Source organism: Tiliqua scincoides, chromosome 4 (assembly GCF_035046505.1).
Source record: "Tiliqua scincoides isolate rTilSci1 chromosome 4, rTilSci1.hap2, whole genome shotgun sequence".
NCBI classification, from domain to species: Eukaryota; Metazoa; Chordata; class Lepidosauria; order Squamata; family Scincidae; genus Tiliqua; species Tiliqua scincoides.
Genome location: NC_089824.1, coordinates 221615155 through 221634357, shown reverse-complemented (window position 1 = coordinate 221634357; position 19203 = coordinate 221615155). Strand labels below are relative to the sequence as shown.

General features: G+C 49.7%; 1 protein-coding gene across 1 annotated transcript; it reads left to right on the top strand.

The window, feature by feature from the left end:
• The first annotated feature begins 200 nt into the window (after positions 1-200).
• Positions 201-18263, top strand: NSFL1C (NSFL1 cofactor). The gene is made up of 9 exons (XM_066623601.1): positions 201-326; positions 10265-10362; positions 13170-13244; positions 14535-14700; positions 15674-15766; positions 16042-16151; positions 16324-16461; positions 17504-17668; positions 17826-18263. Exons 1-9 carry the CDS (start codon positions 225-227, stop codon positions 17986-17988), a joined length of 1110 nt encoding a protein of 369 aa, XP_066479698.1. The 5' UTR covers positions 201-224; the 3' UTR covers positions 17989-18263.
• The last annotated feature ends 940 nt before the right edge of the window (positions 18264-19203 follow it).

The window sequence follows — 19203 nt, the reverse complement described above, 5'->3', positions numbered from 1 at the left end:
GTGTTGGCGCATGCGCATCCGGTTCGGGCTGCCTGGCGCATCCTTGCGCGTGCGCTCAGGTCATTTCCTTCGCCAGGCAGCAGGTGGCGCTGCTGCCGCGCGGGGGGAAGGAAGGTTCCGCGCGGGGTTTTTGTTTCTGCCCGGAGCGGCTTCGGCGGTGACAGCGTGCGGCTGATAGAGCTGGAGGGCGCGGCCGGAGCGGTTTCGCGGTTGTACCGGGCAAGATGGCGGACCGGGAGGAGGCGCTGAGGGAGTTCGTGGCCGTGACCGGGGCCGAGGAGGAGCGAGCGCGCTTCTTCCTGGAGTCGGCGGGGGGAGACCTGCAGGTAGGGTGTCCCGCGGGGGGGCGGGGGGAGGCCCCTCCCACCTTTCCCCCATCGGTGGCGTAGCCAGGGGTGCAAAGCACTAAGTCTTGCAGGGGGCCTCAGTGGGGCGTGCAAGGCCCCCTTCGGAGCCATTCCGGGCGGGGGAGGCAAAACGGAGCCATAGGGCTCCGAAGGAGGGCCCTTGCACGCCCCCCTGAGGCCCCCTGCAAGTCTTAGTGCTTTGCTCCCTCTGGATACGCCACAGCCCCCACTTTCCCTTGTGTGTGGGGGAAGCATCCCTCTTTCCTCTGGAGCCCAGAGCCCCTCCTCTCAGTGACCCCATCACAGCCCCCCTTGCACCCCTTCCTCCCCTCCCCAGTTTCTCAGTCCTCTTCCCCCTCCAGGCCCCCCCTCAGTGGCCCCCATCACAGCCACCACTTGCACCTCTGCCTCCCCCTCCCCAATTTCTCCGTCTGTCCATCCCCCACTCCCAAGGGAGGCCTCACCACTCTCCCCCCCCCCCAGTTGCATTCCTGGCCTCCAGATGCCAGGCCTTGAGTGGGGTGGCACCTCTTGGAAGGGACCTAAGAGCAGCCTTGCTGGATCAGGGCAAAGGCCCATCTAGTCCAGCTTCCTGTATCTCACAGGTCAGGAGTGCGAGACGGACCAAAGAAAGAGGGGGCTCCTTCTTCACACGGTGCCCAATGAACTGGTGGGGATTGGCAGCCACTGGATTCGACCGGGGCTGCTGCTCCTGTGGCTGTCAAAAGGGTCTAAGCGCGTTCCTGGTGAAGCAGAGGTCTGGCAAGGGGTGTTAGCCAGCGTGCCCTGGGTCTGCGGACCTCCTTGCTACAGGATGTGGGGGTGGTGCTTGGCCTGGATGCCTTTAAAAGAGAATTGGACAGATTGATGGAGGAAAAGTCCACCACAGGTTACAAGCCTTGATAGGTATAGGCTAATTAACCTGTGAAACTCCTTGCTACAGGGTATGGTGAGGGTGTCTGGTCTAAGTGCCATTCACAAGGGATTGGACCAATTCATGGAGAAAAAGTTCATCACAGGTTACAAGCCGTGATGGGTATGTACAATTTGTGGAATTCCTAGCTGCAGGATGTGGTGTTGGTGTCTGGCCTGCATGCCTTTAAAAGGGGATTGGACAGATTTCTTGTGCATCCTTCTGGTTTTAGATGTCATTTGTCTCTGAATGCCACATGCAAGGGAGAACACTTGGATGCAAGTCTTTTGTTGTCTTGTGTACTCTCTGAGGCATCTGGTGGGCTACTGTGAGATGCAGGAAGCTGGACTAGATGGGCCCTTTACCTGATCTAGTGGGGGTCTTCTGAACCAGAGTATCCATGTATGGAACTTCCATGTTTAGTAACATCACACTTCTGAATTCCAAATGCCCATGGAGAACTTTCAAACCCTGCTTGTAGCTTTAGTGTGTTTGATCTGACAAACAAACAAAACTTGTCCTCATTTCTGCCCCTTTCTGAGCAGAGCAAACCTCTTTCTCCCCTCCCACTTGTGCACCATCCCTTTTGCACACTTGTGAGAAGGGGGAAATGTGCTTTTTCAGGTGTCTCTTTTTCTGTGCCTCTTCGCATGGGAGTCACCACTTTTTCTCTTACCCTAGATCAGGGGTCTCCAAACTGCAGCCTGGGGGCCATATCTTGCCCACCACAAGATTTTGTCTGGCCCACAGCAACTTATCTATTTTATCAGAGCATTTCCTAATTTAAAATTTGATATTTTATCGTATATAATTTCTCAGTTTGAGCGTGGTATTGTTTCTTTGTAAGTCACATTTCTCTTTTGTTTTGAATCATATCATGCTGGTTACAAAAAAAAATTCAAGTAAAACTTATTCATTTAAATTTCATTCATTCATTATAAAACTGATTTTTTTTGACTTGCAAAAACGTATGAAACATACTAAGTAGCTATGATTTGGCCCTCAAACTGAAAAGTTTGGAGACTCCTGCTTTGATCGCATTTTGCCCCTTTAATGACTTTCTCTTTGGCTAACAGATCCAGCTCCTATCCTCTTGGCCAAACATGTGCAAAATGCCTCTGTTCCCCAGAGAGAGCTCTGCTTTTTTGCTCACTCTGCATTCAGATATGGAGAGTAGGTGGTCATTGCTGTTTTTTCTGTTTCTCTGTCACTTTTGCCTTTTGTTATATGTTTAAGATGTTGGATGGGAGACACAGATGGATTTCTGGTCCTTCTTGAATTCAGCCTTCATTATAGTGGTGCTTAAGCCATTAATTCCGAAATAGTGCATCCAAGGAAAATTAGTATACCAATTCCCTGAACGAAAATGGCCAACGCCTGCTAGAGTTTTGCTGTCATCACGGTCTCTGTGTCAGCAACACGTTCTTCAACACAAAGCCCCAACATAGAGTCTCTTGGAGACATCCAAGATCAAAGCACTGGCACCAGCTCGACCTGATCCTCACCAGACGCTCCAGCCTTCCCAGCATCAAGATCACACGCAGTTATCATGGTGCTGCCTGCGACACTGACCACTCCCTGGTGTGCAGCAGAGTGAAACTGCAAACAAAGCGACTGTATCACACGAAAAAGGAAGGAAGACCTCGCATTGATACCAGCAAGACCCGGGATCAGAGAAAAGTGGAGGAATTTGCACAAGCGCTTGAGGAATCTCTTCCAGGCCCGGCCAACGCAAACGCATCCAACAGATGGGAACATTTCAAGAATACCGTTTACAACACCGCCTTGTCCATATTCGGCAAGAAGACCAACAAGGTGGCAGACTGGTTTGAAGCCCACTCTGAGGAGTTGACACCAGTCATTGAGGAAAAGAGGAGAGCTCAAGCAGCATACAAGGCCTGTCCCAGTGAGCGCAACCTGCAGGTCCTCCGAACTGCTCGCAGCAAAGTCCAACAGACTGCCAGGAGATGTGCTAACGACTACTGGCTCCAGCTCTGTTCAGAGATACAGATAGCAGCTGACACGGGCAACATCAAGGGGATGTATGATGGTATCAAGCAGGCCCTAGGTCCAACACAGAGGAAAATTGCCCCTCTGAAGTCTGCCACAGGCGAGGTCATCCAGGATCGGGCGCAGCAGATGGAACGCTGGGTGCAGCACTACTCTGAGCTATATTCCAGAGAAAATGTAGTCACCGAAGAAGCACTGAACAACATTGAGTGCCTGCCTGTGCTGGAAGAGCTTGACAGTGAACCAACCCTAGAAGAACTTCACGTGGCCCTGGACTCCCTTGCCTTTGGCAAGGCACCTGGAAAAGACAGCATCCCTGCTGAAGTCCTAAAATGCTGCAAAGAGATCATCGTCACTGACCTGCATGAAATCCTCTGTCTCTGCTGGAGAGAAGGTGGAGTACCTCAAGACATGAGGGATGCAAACATCATCACGCTGTACAAGAACAAAGGTGACAGGGGTGACTGCAACAACTACCGTGGCATCTCTCTCCTTAGCGTTGTAGGAAAGTTGTTTGCCCGAGTTGTACTAAAGAGGCTCCAGGTACTTGCAGAGAGCGTCTATCCAGAATCGCAGTGTGGATTCCGAGCCAACAGGTCCACCACTGATATGGTATTCTCCCTTAGACAACTGCAGGAGAAATGCAGGAAACAACGACAGCCACTCTTTATAGCCTTCATAGATCTCACGAAGGCTTTCGACCTGGTCAGCAGAGACGGCCTCTTCAAGATTCTCCCCAAGATTGGATGTCCACCCAGGCTCCTCAGCATCATCAGATCTTTCCACAAGGACATGAAGGGCACTGTTGTCTTCGATGGCTCCACATCTGACCCTTTTGACATCCGAAGCGGAGTGAAGCAGGGCTGTGTTCTTGCACCAACCTTGTTTGGGATTTTCTTCGCTGTCTTGCTGAAGCAGGCCTTTGGAACTGCAACAGAAGGCATCTATCTCTGGACCAGATCAGACGGAAAGCTCTTCAACCTCTCCAGACTGAGAGCAAAATCCAAAGTCCAGCTGAAATGTCTGCGTGACTTCCTCTTTGCTGACGATGCAGCTGTCACTACCCACTCTGCCAAAGATCTCCAGCAGCTCATGGATCGTTTTAGCAAGGCCTGCCAAGATTTTGGACTGACAATCAGCCTGAAGAAAACACAGGTCATGGTTCAGGATGTGGACTCACCTCCCTGCATTACAATCTCTGAGCATGAACTGGAGGTTGTCCATGACTTTGTGTACCTTGGCTCAACGATCTCCGACACTCTTTCTCTCGATACCGAGCTAAACAAGCGCATCGGTAAAGCAGCTACCACGTTTTCCAGACTCACAAAGAGAGTCTGGTCCAACAAGAAGCTGACGGAACATACCAAGATCCAGGTCTACAGAGCTTGCGTCCTGAGTACACTTCTGTACTGCAGTGAGTCATGGACTCTTCGCTCACAACAGGAGAGGAAACTGAGCGCTTTCCACATGCGCTGCCTCCGACGCATCCTCGGCATCACCTGGCAGGACAAAGTTCCAAACAACACAGTCCTGGAACGTGCTGGAATCCCTAGCATGTATTCACTGCTGAAACAGAGACGCCTGCGTTGGCTTGGTCATGTCGTGAGAATGGATGATGGCCGGATCCCAAAGGATCTCCTCTATGGAGAACTCGTGCAAGGAAAGCGCCCTACAGGTAGACCACAGCTGCGATACAAGGACATCTGCAAGAGGGATCTGAAGGCCTTAGGGATGGACCTCAACAAGTGGGAAACCCTGGCCTCTGAGCGGCCCGCTTGGAGGCAGGCTGTGCAGCATGGCCTTTCCCAGTTTGAAGAGACACTTGGCCAACAGTCTGAGGCTAAGAGGCAAAGAAGGAAGGCCCATAGCCAGGGAGACAGACCAGGGACAGACTGCACTTGCTCCCGGTGTGGAAGGGATTGTCACTCCTGGATTGGCCTTTTCAGCCACACTAGACGCTGTGCCAGAACCACCTTTCAGAGCGCGATACCATAGTCTTTCGAGACTGAAGGTTGCCAATATACATATACAATATACAATTCCCTGAGAGAGAAAAGGTGGTAGTAGGTTGGCTGGGTAACTGGATGGTTCTTGATGGGGTTCCCTTACAAATGTGCAGATACTGTGGTGTTGGTACAGTCATACAGTTGGTACAGATGTTGATCTGGATGACACAGACTGCTGTGCCTTGCAGTTTGGGGACTTGTGTTTCTGGAAGAACAGGTTTTTAGGCACAGTGCTGGAGCTTCCAGGTGAATTTCATAATTGGAACAGTCTCAAATACTCCAGGCTGTAAGAGTCATCAGGCCAGTTGTTTGTACATTTGCAAGCTTCTGTAGATGTTCCTGTTCCCAAGAAGTTAACATACTGCAAAATTAATGCAGCCTTGCTGATAAGTACACAGACTTGACCATCCAAGAAAATGTGAACAAACTACCTGTCTGCTCATCTACATCACTGTACTACAGGATAGCTTAAGCAGTGAGTTTGGCAAACTGTTTACTTGGATGAAGTTGTTTGTCTCAAGTGAGTGGGTCACTTGTCACTGTTTCAGCAAGAATGAAGTAACTTGGAGCTTGTTTGAGACCAATTTCAACCATATCCATGAAAGTAATTCTGTTTTGTTCCCACAGTTTAAGACTGTTTCACATGTTGCTTTCATAGGAAAGCAAGTGTTTCTGTATCTGGGGTTGTGGCTCAAGATGCTGTGACCATTTAGAACTGCCTGTGACATGTATCCATATCACATATGTTTTAAACAATGCTTAGTTCCTACCAATTCAATTTGGATTGTTAGCATTTCTCTGTACATCTTAAATGCACCTTTCAGACGTTGACTTTCCACTTGCATTGAGAAACACACACATGCTTCCCAACAGGCATCTGAGTTGGGCGGCTGCCTTGGTGCTTTCACACAGTCACAGTCGGTGGCGTAGCTGGAGGGGGGCGGAGTACTCAGCCTGGCAGGGAGGTGGGCGAGCAGCCCCATTCCCTTCGGGAATGGCTCCGAAGGGAGGGGCCGCTCCCCCACCTCCCTGCCAGGCTGAGTGCTCTGCCCCCCCAGCTACGCCACTGGACACAGTAATCCTTTGCTGGTGCTTCAGTGCAGGCGCAGTTCTGCTGGGCCAGCAAGAACAGGCTATTCTGACACACGTTGGTTTCAAATTATGAACAGGACTCCAAAACCTAACCTTTCTGTAAGTAGGGGACTTAGTGTGTTGCCCAGGCCTTTCTGGTAGGGAAGCTGAGGTGTCATGACAAGAATGGCCAGGCCTGGTCCAAGCTAAAATGCTGCCTGTGGAAGGGGTGCATATGCTGCCCAACTGTCCTCTTTTACATGTGCATTAGTGTGCGTGCTGTCACGGCAGTGGCATTGTCCTCCTTGCCCGTCTAGTGGTTGAGGAAGAGGCGGAGGCACAGTGATCCTGCCCCCTTACATGGAGCTCCCACACACCATCCTTGTGCTGTATATACATGAACGCATTACACAAGGACACTGTGCGGCAGCTCCGGTAAGCAGGATTTTTGTAAGCAGCCAGGTGGGCAGAAGAATGAGGAGGAGGTGGTGGGCACAGGGCTTCTTTTCCACTTCCCTCCAACAGCAGCAAAAGGTCTGAAAGGCTTCCAGAGCTTAGGAAATTGATTGACGTATTGTGGCACTTAACACACCTCCTTTTTTAAAATTCATATTATTGGGAAACAGTTTCATATTATATGTGATAAGAAGATATGCACTGAATTAAAAGTTAAAGTTAATGTAATTTGCTCCTGTCCCAATATTAGCATTTTGAGGCAGCTTTGTGAATTCTCCCATCAAGATTCATGGCTGGGAAAACTTTTGCAAAGTTTGTTCAGCAAAGGTGTGGGAATCCTGACTTATCTATTTGTATATGTATTCACAAGACTGACCTTTCACACCAGATTATCAACTTGTGGTAACTTCTCCATGACACAAAATGTTTATTGGCCCTTATGGGTGTGGGCCAATTTTCCAGTTCTCATCCTTTTTCTGACAGTGTGTATTGCAGAAGAGAGTGCTAAAGAACAGAGAAATCATGAAATGGGCCATCTGCCTGTTTCCTATTTACAGTTTAATTCTGAGACAATGATTTATGTCTTCAGCTGGCATGAGTTCCAGTACATCAGTGGTTCTCGAACTTTTCCGACTTGCACCTCCCTGATCCTTGTAGCCATTGGCCATGGCTACACCTCACCTCAGTTACCCCCAAAATGGGGGTGAAGGTTATAATTATACTCTAGAAACAAGGCTGCCAGCACTCTGAGGCTGCAATCCTAACACACTTACCTGAGAGTAAGCCCCATTGAACAAAATAGGACTTACTTCTGAGTAGACCTGGTTAGGATTGTGCCCTGAGTTTGTTAGCAGCACATCTAGAGGGTTTTGGAAAGGGAGGGGGGAAGTAACAAATTTGCAGGAGGGGAAGACTTTGTTTTGTGTGTATCTGCTAATTGCAAACTGATGCAAACTGAGACCCAGAGACTGTTTGGCTGGAATCCTAACCCCACTTTCCTGGGAGTAAGTCCCATTGAACACAATAGGACTTACTTCTGAGTAGACCTAGCTAGGATTGCGCCTTTTGTCTTACAATAGCAGCCAACAGAGTACCCCCCCCCCCAAAAGGAAGCAGGAGGAAAAAGGGGAATGACTAAAAAGGAATTGGGATTTTAATTTTTTATCAATTTTTGGAGACAAAGCCATCAAGAATGACTTTTTCTTTTTTGAAGGGGAAGAAAAAAGAGAAAGGTGAGGATCCTTGGTTAAGCTGACACAGACCCCAGGCCTATGTAGGTCTACTCAGAAGTAAGCCACATTTGAGGCAATGGGGCTTACTTCCAGGAAAGTGTGGAAAGGATTGCAGCCACACCCAGCAAGATTACAACTCACCCCAAAGTAAATGGGGTCTGCTCACACACACCCAACATGCAGATGCCACCCCTGTTCCCCCCAAGCAAGACGGAGGGATGCAGGCTGGGGCATTTGGACACCCCCCCCCACTAGGAGCAGGCTGGCTCCTTCCTTCCCAAGCAGCCTTGACCAATCCCAGGATGCCCAGGTTGAGGAGCAGACTGGGAAGTGTAGTCCGTGGGGCAAGGTTGCACATGGAGAGAGCTCCATGATGAGATGCGGCACCTCTGCCTGCCCAGCCAGCCTTCTCTCCCACCATGTTTCACACACCCTCCTGGCCTCATGCTGCCCCACCCACCTCATTCACAGCTTCAGAAAAGCAGCAAGTCAGGAGGCAGCACATGTAGCAGAGCAGAGCAGCCTCTCTCCCCATGATGCGGGACGTACAAATTGAATACCTCAGCAATACATGGTTATTCCTCAGTAGCAGACCCACAGGTCTTCCAGACATCTCTGACCAGCCCTCCAGAGTTGCTGCTTTGATTAGAGTGGCTCCTCTTCGCTTTCTCTGCCACTCATGGTGGCTACTGGTGGTTCCGTTCCAACCAGCCACTGTATTTCTATAATCTCGCCTATTCTTATCTGTCAGTTTCCATTTCTCTATTTTCCTCTTTCCACTTACCAAAATCAAATTTCCTACAAAAACTGCACACCCTTGTACTAATGCTCATCTTTGTCCTCTCTCTCTAGGCCCCTGGTACATGAAATCCTCTCTTTTGACAATTTTCAGGCCCCTTATTTGTCCTTCTTTAAAATAGTATTTAAAACTCCTTTCCCCTTTCATTTCCTTTTTGATGGTCTAGCTCAGCGGTTTTCAAACTCTCTAGTTGAATTTGCACCGCTGTAAGTTCTTGCAGAGGCGGGGGAGGGCTGCAGGAACTGGGATGCACTCACCAGGCCCTGCAGCAGCCTCCTTGAGGTGCGGGGAGCCCTGCGCGAGAGCCTGCAGGGCTCCCCAGCCTTCAGAAAGTGAAAGTGGAGCGATCACGCTCCACTTCCGGTTTTGTGGCGGCGGAGCGTGATCATTCCATTTTCACTTTCTGCAGGCTGGGGAGCCCTGCAGGCGCTCGCGCAGGGCTCCTGGCACTCCAGGGCAGCTGCTGGAGGGACTAGTGAGTGAAGCCCAGTCCCTGCAACCCCATTGCAATGCTGGGGATTGTGTCGCTGCCCCCTCGCTGCCCCTGCCCCTTAAGGGGGCAGGGACCAGGGCCTTTAGGCCGGGGTGTCACGACACCCCAGTTTGAAAACCAGTGTTCTAGCTTGATCTGTTAGTCTTGCACAAAGGCTGCAATCCTAACCACACTTTCCTAAGAGTAACCCCATTAAACAAAGTAGGACTTACTTCTGAGTAGACCTGGTTAGGCTTGTGCCCGTAGTTTATTATATTCCATTGTACTCTTTGTTTTTTGTATTTCTTTTAGTTTCATTCAGTGACTACAGAGTTTTCTGTGCTCTCCAAGTCTTCCCCTTTAGTTTCATTATTCTGACTGTGGGCAGGAATCTATTTAATTTTATCCATATACAGCACTCAATAGAATTGCTTACAAATATTACATAATGGCAATGCTTTTGGAGTGACAATGGCCTCCTGAGGTGATGGGTGCCGGGGAGGGGAGCTGACCCCACTGCACAGCCTGAGTGACGATTGTGTGTGCCATGGGTGTGAGCATTTTTTTTTTGCACCTGTTGTTTCGGGGTCCTTAATTTTCTTTAGACCAATTCAAGCTCCTCCCAGTGTAAATCAAAAGTTTGCCAGGAACTTCTTGCTGCTGAGATATGGCACCAGCACTGGAGCAGCTGTTTTCCCTAGGCAGCCTTCTTCCAAATATTACTCTCCAGTGAAGTGGGGTTGACAAAAGTGACAGTGAGAATATTGGAAGCCTCCCTAGCTTTACCTGAGCTTGGATGCTTTCCAAGGGAATTTTCTGTAGCGTTTGACCTCTGGGCTTGGTTTATAGCATGGAAACTGCCAGCTTGTGGGTTAATTGAAGATAGTATTTTTGCCCTCCTGGGTGGACGAGGTGATTGTGCTATTTCACCAAAACGACTGTGGATCTCTCCTTGCAGATTGCCCTGGCCAGTTTCTATGAAGATGGGGGTGACGAGGATATCATCACGCTCCCCCAGCCAGCTCCCAGCTCCGTCACTAGAGGCACTGCACCCAGGTGAGATCAGACTGCTTTGCCTGAGGGCGTGTCGGTTTTACAAGCTTTATAGAGAACTGTCCTCACTTTCTCCCCACAAGGAATCATAACTTTGTGAAGGCTTTGAGAATACTGTGCTAGAGATCCCTAGCCCCCTCACAAAATTACAGTTCCTGTGGAGGCACTGATGGTAAACTAGAACGGGGCAGAGTAGATATGCCTTTTCAGGAAGATACATTCTTGGAAATATGCGCATATTCAGGGTGGCTAGAATGTGGGTAAGTTTTAAAACTAACATTTTACTTTTTTGTGTTGAACAAAGCAATAAGTGGCATAACAAATTTTAACATACATGCTTGTGTTTGCAGAGTGTTTTTTACCTTTCTGCTTTGCATGCAGAAGGTCGAAGGTTGTAGGTTCAGTCTTGCACATTTCTGGTTATCGGGAGCTCGTCAGGCTCCTGTCTAAGCTTGAGTGCTGCTATCTGTATATAATATAATACTGTATATTATTATTATTATTATTATTATTATTATTATTATTATTATTATTATTATTATCTGTCAGAGTTGATGCTTCCAGGGAGGTGGACCAGTGTCTTCTGTCTTGGATGACTTGGAATGACCCTGCTTTGAAAGGATTATCCTGTGTATGCAGGCAGGTGCATACACAGATTGTATGATGTGGAGGACTATTGGAATGATGTTGATCTTTGCTTTGGTTGGATGCTGGGAGTTTTGTGAGCTTAACTGAAAAGAAAACGAGAAATTTTAAAAGATAACCTTCATAATGCCACTCCCCAAAAGAGCAGAATGGTCTGTGGGGCAAATGACAAAATCATACGCTAATATCCACATGTTCCAGCCCAGTTAAGAGACTTGTCCTCATATTCCTGCTTGGTTATGCAGTCATTGAGAGGGATCTTGGGTTTACTCACTCTGTACTGTGTGTGTCTTCACTGTTTTACTGGTTTAATAAGAGAGCCCGTGAGGCAGTGTCTGTACCCCAGGCGTGACCGGGCTTGCTAGCTCTGCAAGTGGGCTTTGCAGAAGGCCCAGGGGGAGTGCCCCTTGAACCCCCTGCAGGATGTCTTGGGCACAGATGGCCTCAGATCAGGGGGTTATGGCACCCTCTTCTCCCTCCCTGGCCACAGGTTGCTCGTGTTGGGACTCACAGGCAGGCTAGGTTCCTTGCCAGCCACCTCACCATCACTGAGCCTAATCACAGGTCGACCCAGAGTTTATATTGAGTGAGCCAGCTCTTCTGAGTCAGCCCCTTCCTCACTGTTGAGACAAGGCCCACCCTGGCTCCCATCTTCCATTGCAGTTGGGCACACTCACTGCCAGCCCTGACCGCACTGTCTTAGGCCTCATATCTTCAGGGGTCAACAGATCTTGGTGAGACTCTTTTGGTGTGTTGAACTTCATGGGCTCTCCCAAGAGGTTTGAGAGTAGATGGTGTCTGAGGGGATGTTTCTGTGTGCTCCTTTTCATTGTGGTTTCAAGTGGGCTAAGATAAGGAGCTCTTGCTATGGCAGGTGAAATTGCAAATGCCAAACATTTCATTGCATTGTAATGTGATGAACAACAAAACCAGGATGCAAAATTTGCATAAAGAAGCAGGAGCTCCAGCAATTGACAAGTGCAGGGGTGGCATGGAGTTCAGTCCGCCCTCCAGCCATGGCCTTGAACCCACCCATTAACTTCCTTCCAGATATGCCAAGTGTTGTCCTTGGTGACACAACTGTGCCATCCCTCCAGAGCCCCGACTCTAAGTGGCCTGGCTTTCCCCACCACAGAGCCTGAAAGTGTGTCATAGCACACAAAGATGCACAGCAGGTGATTGGAGCTCCTGTGGGCTATTTGAGCTTTTTATTCCATAAAAAAAAAGATTGGGGGCGGGAGGGAGGGATGTTAAAGATCGTAAAGCTTTATTCTGGTATAAAGAAAGTGAACAGTTTTTCTCCCACATAATACTGGAATTTGGGGTCAACCAATGAAATTGGTTGGCAGGACATTCAGGACAGGCAAGACAGAGTACTACTTCACCCAATTTGCAAGTAATTTATGCAGTTGCCTTCCACAAGTTATGGATAGATGGATGTGAAGGAAAATCGGGCAGATTGCTTGGGGGGGGGGTTCTGTTGCTGTTCCATGAGGCAGTATGCCACGAAGTGCCATTCACTGAGGAGCAGTGGTGGGAGAGGGTGCTGCCTTCATACCTTGACTGGGTGCTTCCTGGAAGCATCTGGCTGGATATGATAGCTCTTTGGTCTGTTCCAGCAAGACTCCTGTGTTCTGCTATATTCCCTCAGGGTCCTTCCAAGAGAGAAGCCCTCCATCTCTGCCCTTAATAACAAGAATTCTCTTGCTAAGCTGTAGTAAGCATGAATGCAACCTGATCCTTTGGGTGCCACAGCAGCTGGTTGGTATCCTATTTCTAATTGCTCTCTTGTGATCTGTTTGCTGATGCCCAATACTGTAGCTGCTGTGTTGCATCTGTACAAAGAGGATGGGTGGGGAGGCATCCCTTGGTCCTGTTGACCGAGGGATGGATCTAATAGCACTCTGTATTGCCTCTCCTCCATCCTACCCCTACCAGTACCTCCCCTCAGTCCAGATTTGACTCTAGCAAGGCTTTGCAGGGCCTGGTTGCAGTGTTGAACACCCTGAGTACTATGCTGTGCTGGTGCCCTGGTGCTGTCCTGCCTCTTTGTGTATTGTGCAACAAACTGCAGGGTGAAGCTTTTAGTCATTGGGAGACAGAAACAATGTATTTGGAAAAGCTTGATTTATTTTGTATGAGGTGTGTTTTTTTTGTCCCTCCAGTGACCACAGGGTGACATCATTCCGAGATCTTGTCCATGCTCAGGAAGAGGAGGAGGAAGAGGAGGAAGGACAAAGGTTGGTCATTGGCTGAAAGCCTGAACTATTTGACTTTATGGAGAAGAGAGGGGTGTCAGTCAGAATTGAAAGGTCTGCATTTGTCAGAGTCTCTCTGGAAATGTTTTCACGCTGAGGCTGCTATAGAACTGTCTGTGCTGGGTGGAGGCTCCTTTGTGGAGGCAGCTGCTGGACTCTCGCTCAGGGAGGGCATGACCTTCCCTGCCTTTGTAGCACATTCATTCCAGATTGTGCATAGTGAGTGACTCATTCTTGTTGCAGGGGAGCAGGCTTTTTGGGTTTTCCTGACACAAGCAGAGTTGTGTGTCTTGCTACTTAAAGCAGAGTACAAATTCTGTGCCAAGAATCCCTCAGTTCTGCATTATGTGTGAATAACTTGAATTCATGTTTAGTTTTGAATAACTTATCATTTTGACTATTTGCAACACTTGTTCTGATTTTGCTAGTCACAAGGAGGGTCAAGGAGCTCTTCTGGACACTGAAGTCCCACCACTGACAGCTACCAGAAATGTTGTTCACCCCCTGACTTCTGAGATTTCAACAGGCTTTGACTGATGCACACTTTGAAGCATATCTTTGTAGGGATTAGGGTCTGAAAGAAAGAAACCTGAATTCTGCTCCCAGTGGCACATTATGAGGGTATCCGCCCCTGCAGAATCATGACATGCTGTAATCTCTGGGCACAGAACACAAGGACCTGCATTCTACTTGCCCTATAGATGAGCCTGTCAGGAAGTGACTAGCAAACTCCTCTTTGTACCGTTGCCCTCATGTTTATAGCAGGTCAAAGAGTGACCTGCAACATAAACACTGTGGAACAGCATAGTGTGCAAATGTCTGTAGAGAGACGGGGGGCACCAGGGATGTGCGGTGGATGGGGAGGCAGATGAGGCAGAGCCTCCCCACCTGAGCCCTTCAAAAAGCACCGTCACCTGTGATGTGCGGTGGGTGGGGAGGCAGTCTCCTCACCTGAGCCCTTCGAAAAATGCTGCTGCCACTGCCGTATGAAGCACTCAAACACATTCAATCTATGCACTTCACGAGTGACCCTTGTGAGAACAAGGCTTGTGTAGCTACAGAGAGAGAGAGAGTGTAAAAATAAGGACATGTTTTGGTTTTTTTTTTTAACAGAGATAAAGCTGTCAGCAACTGTTGTGGTAGCTGTAGCTGAGGGTATGGAAAGCTGTGCTGTGTTGGTGACAGTCAAGACATAGGCACATGTCCTAGTCAGGGGCTGAACTGCATCCTGTGTAGAGATGTACTCACAAGAGCATGTGATTTTCTGTTCAGGTTTTATGCTGGGGGTTCAGAACGAAGTGGACAGCAGATTGTTGGTCCTCCAAGAAAGAAGAGTCCCAACGAGCTGGTGGAGGATTTGTTTCGGGGAGCCAAAGAGCATGGAGCCGTGGCCGTGGACAGAGCAGCCAAGAGTCCTGGAGAAAGCAGCAGGCCAAAAGTGAGCGGGGCAGGCTGGGTCTAGTCGCTCAGGTGGATGCCTGTTTCTTTTGCTTGGCCCTCGGGCACCTTGCTGGTCTGAGTGTGGAACATAGTTGGCAGGAGAGGGCTGATACTGAGCAAAGTGGAGCTTGTGAGTGAAGCCGGAGAGGGATGGTTGAGATGAGCGGGCTGAGTGATCTTCTGTCAGACAGTTATGGAGAAGAGCGGAAAGAGAAATCATAGGCTGGCATAGAAAGGAGACTTCTGGGGGAGATGAGGGGAGCACTATTCCAGAAATAGGAGGCATGGGGACAGGGATGGGATGGGGGCAACAATAAGGCTAGTAGAGGGTGAGGGAGGAGAGGTGGCAAACCACAGACCAGAGGAGAGGGTAACTACCAGGGTAACTAGAGATTGTCAGCCTATAATCCCCAGAGTGGGGAGAGATGAGTTGAGCAGAGGCGTTCTGAGGCAGCTGAGAGTAGCCATGGATACTGCTTGAATTTTTGTGGGGGAGAATAAGGAGGCTTTGGATGCAAGGCGCATGTCCCACCCCTCCCAGCTTGAGTTAAATATGGCTCCTCTTGTGCCTTCTAAAAAGAGTGGCTGTTGCAAAACTACCAGGGCCAGGCTCCCTCTGCCATCCCACCCCCAGTAATGTGGGTTTGTTGTAAAGTGGGCTGCTTCTAATACCTTGTGACCCATTCCCTATGGTTGCAAACCGTGAAAAACTGATGAAAAGGTATAGAGCTCTGATATGATTGATGCTTTCTAGAGCATTTCTTCCTGGTCCTGCATAAAAGGCATTGGGGCAAGAAGAGGAATTAACAGGGAGGTGCAGAGGGCTTAGTTAAAGGGAGAGTCATCTTGAGTTAAATGTTTTTGCTGGGCAGAGATCTCTTAGAGAGCCATCCTCCTGGGGTGGCACAAGATGTGTCCTGCTTGGCTTCTCCCAGCTGCTTGTCAGAGTCACGGTTCTTTTTCTCTTGTAGCCCTTCGCGGGCGGAGGGTACCGCCTGGGTGCTGCCCCTGAGGAGGAGTCCGCTTATGTGGCAGGAGAGATGAAGCAGAACGCTGCTCAAGATGTACGTACGGAACTTCTAGGGTGGGTTCTGAGGCAGGGTGTGGGTCTCTTGCTTGTGACTTCAGTTCCTGGGCAGCCTTTTGGCACCTCCAGCATATAAAGGTAGCAGGACCTGGTTGGACATGCGTAATACTGGGCTTGGCAAAAGGCAGTTTCCCATGTTCAGCTTCCTGTTTCACACAAACACAGGCATTAAAACCCTGGCAGTGGCTGAATCTCAGGGAAAAGCAGCTTTAGTGAGTTGTGGAAATGACTGTCTCCTGGGACATTTTGCAGGTGCATGTTGTCCTGAAGCTGTGGAAGAGTGGGTTCAGCCTGGACAGTGGAGAGCTGAGGAGCTATCAAGACCCCTCCAACTCCCAGTTTCTGGAGTCCATCCGCAGAGGGTGAGAATAACAGGGCCTGGGACCTTGGGGCACCCTGCGACCCATGCCGACCGCTTCCTGCACTGGCAGAGGCTCTGTGCAGCGCTATCCCTGCTCCCACCCCTTCCTCGCACAGAAGGAAGAACTGGCTGAGCTCATCCTGGAGGGGTGGCCTTTTGCTTGCTTCTCATAGGGAGGTCCCTGCAGAGCTTCGTCGGTTGGCCCGTGGTGGACAGGTGAACTTGGACCTGGAGGACCACCGTGATGAGGAATTCATGAAACCCAGAGGTGCCTTCCGGGCTTTTACTGGAGAAGGGCAGAAGCTGGGGAGGTAAGCAGCCATCATGCAGAAGAGTTTTCCTCTTGCATTTTTGTTGGTAAATGTACTTCTCATTGTTGCTGCAGAGGACGGCATATTCTTCTGGAGCCCTCAGGAAATCAGTGTGGCTTCCTATGGGCTAGGGAAGCCCAATATATATAAGAGTCTCCTGTATGCCGTCATTCATGGTGTGAAGAAAGCGAATAGAAGTTTTCTCCATTTCCCATAACCCCAGACCTTGGGTGGGGGGACACTTAGTGAAACTAATTGGCACTTAATTCAGGACCAGACAAGGAAAGACTTTTCCACACAACACATATTTAATCCATGGAATTTGCTGCCATAGAACATGGTGGTAGTCTGGGGCTCAGAGGTTTTTACAAGTGGGCGTACAAATTCATACAGATGATCAGCAACAGCAGTGTTTCTCTACCAGTAGCACGAGTACCAGTGGTAGTACTTGATATGATGTCTGGTGGTACTTGTGGGACCCCCGGACACCTGCAGCCCAGAAGCAAAACCAATGATGTGACACAACAAACAGCAGTAGGAGGCTTGGCTTCAGGCAGTTCCAAACCATGCTTTTTGCATGCTCGGAAAAGCCCTTCTGTCCACCCTGAGCCTCTTACGAGTGTTTGTCGCGTCACATCTGGCCTCCCAACCCAGAAGTAACTGGTGGTGATGTCATCACCAATTACTTCTGGTGGTACTTCCAATAAGTAGACCATGTGAAGTGGTATAGCAGAGGACCAACATTGAGGATTACTGAGCAACAGTAACTCAGTAGAGCATCTGTATTTGAAGTCTGCCTCTCTGAACAGCAGTTCTGTGAGGCTGCTGTGAGAGGGCACTTGCCTTCATGCCCTGCTTGTGGGCTTCCCAGAGTCACCTGACTAGCCAGTTGACTGTGTGCCTTGCTAGCCAGGTTCTCCATCTATGCTCTCACAGGTTAATTGTGACCAGTTGTGACTGGAAACCGGCATGGCTAGAGAATTCTTACAAAGAACCAGAAGTTGTGTGCTATTCCTTCTGTCTCCTTCCTCCATTCCTGCAGCACTGCCCCCCAAGTGATGGGCATGAGCTCACCTTCTCAGCAGGCCGAAAACGAAGCCAAAGCCAGTTCCTCAGTCGCCATTGAGGAGTCAGAGCCCACCACCAACATTCAAATCCGGCTTGCTGATGGCGGACGGCTCGTCCAGAAATTCAACCACAGCCACAGGTGTGTGTGCAGGGGGAAGAGAGGCAAAAGGAAATGCAAAATGCAAATGGGAAGGATTGATGGGGGGGCACCGATATTGGTACAAGTGGGGGGTTTTCCCACCTGTGCGGGGATCAGAGCAGCAGGGCCAGCGTGTGGTCTCCTTTCCTCTGGGCAGGATCCGTGACGTTCGGCTGTTCATCGTGGATGCCCGGCCGGCAATGGCTGCCACCAGCTTCGTCCTCATGACCACCTTCCCGAACAAAGAGCTGCTGGATGAGGACCAGACCCTGAAGGAAGCCAACCTCCTCAACGCTGTGATTGTCCAGCGGTTAATATAAGGGAGCCTGCCTGCTGGCTGTGTGCCGTGGTGCACCGCACCGGTGTGTCTGTGCAGTGGGCAGTGCAGGCCACAGCCTGGCCTTGGGTTCCAAGCTCTCAAGTTGGACTCCTTAGTTGCGTTTCCCACACTTCTTTTTTGTGCTGATCCATGGACTTAAAAAAAAATTAAACCAAACAAACTTTTGAAAGGAGCAGCAGTTGCTTGTTGTGCCTGTCCCATCCCCCCCAATAATGACTGGAGCAGGTGACTGTGCTGCCCTGAGTGGGAGGGGAAGGGTGCACGTCAAGGGTGCCTGCTCCTCCCTCACCTTCTCCTGCTCCAGAGCCAGCCACAACATTCTTCCTTCAATGTATTAAATAAAGTGAACCCCTCAGCTGGGGCCTCTGTTGCCAACCAAGTTCTGTTAGGGTATTTGTGTGCTCTCTACTGTCTGGAGGAAGCTGGGGCCTTGGAGGATGCCAAGCTTTCTCTCCTTTGGATCTCCCAGCACCCCCCCCTTCCCCTGTACCATCTTCAGTGCCTCCTTCCCATCATCTTCTCTCCATCTCCACAGGTTGGGGTGTCACATGGCCCCCATCCACAAAGGCAGAGGTCCTCCGACTCAGCATGTCCTTAGAAAGCCACCTGCTTGTGTAACACAAGGAAGCAATGTAGATAGGAAGTGTTTCTCCAGAGTCAAGGGGCTGTTTGTTCTTGGGGTGACACTCAATGTCCTGTAACAACCCAGGCTGTTCCTGAAACAGGGGCTTTAACATCTGCAAGTTGAACAGTTTGGCTATGGGGTGCGACTGCGCTGCTGCTTATGCTCAGCAGAACTGGAATTTCTTGGCACTTCTGGAGTTCTAGATCTGGGTGCCTGTCTTTTTTTGTGTGTTAATTCCTCAGAAGCTCACTGCTAATTCTTAATGCTGTCTTGTAGTCCCTTTTTGCTTTATGCAGATAGTCTGTACTGGGCCCTTGTCAGCTCTTCTTTCACTGTATGGAATGCCCTGGGCAAGCACTGCAAAACGTTTCCTGTTTAGGTGCTTCTGCACTGTGAGTGGCTTGCTTTGGGCTTCTGTAAGGTGCATCCATTGTGGCTCCCCACCAAGTTGATATCAGACCCTTAGGCCACCCCTGCTGTGAGAGCAGGTCTCTGATATAGAGCAGAAGTACTTTGCAGGCAGAGATGGGTCTGTTTCCTGGCTCCTAGGCAGGCTATTCTTCTACTCTG

Bases quoted from the DNA above. Each gene is read 5' to 3' on its own strand.
- NSFL1C (XM_066623601.1), top strand. From the start codon at position 225: ATGGCGGACCGGGAGGAGGCGCTGAGGGAGTTCGTGGCCGTGACCGGG. The intron at 10,363-13,169 runs GTGAGATCAGAC...TTGTCCCTCCAG, and splicing joins ACTAGAGGCACTGCACCCAG to TGACCACAGGGTGACATCAT. The intron at 17,669-17,825 runs GTGTGTGTGCAG...TCCTCTGGGCAG, and splicing joins AAATTCAACCACAGCCACAG to GATCCGTGACGTTCGGCTGT.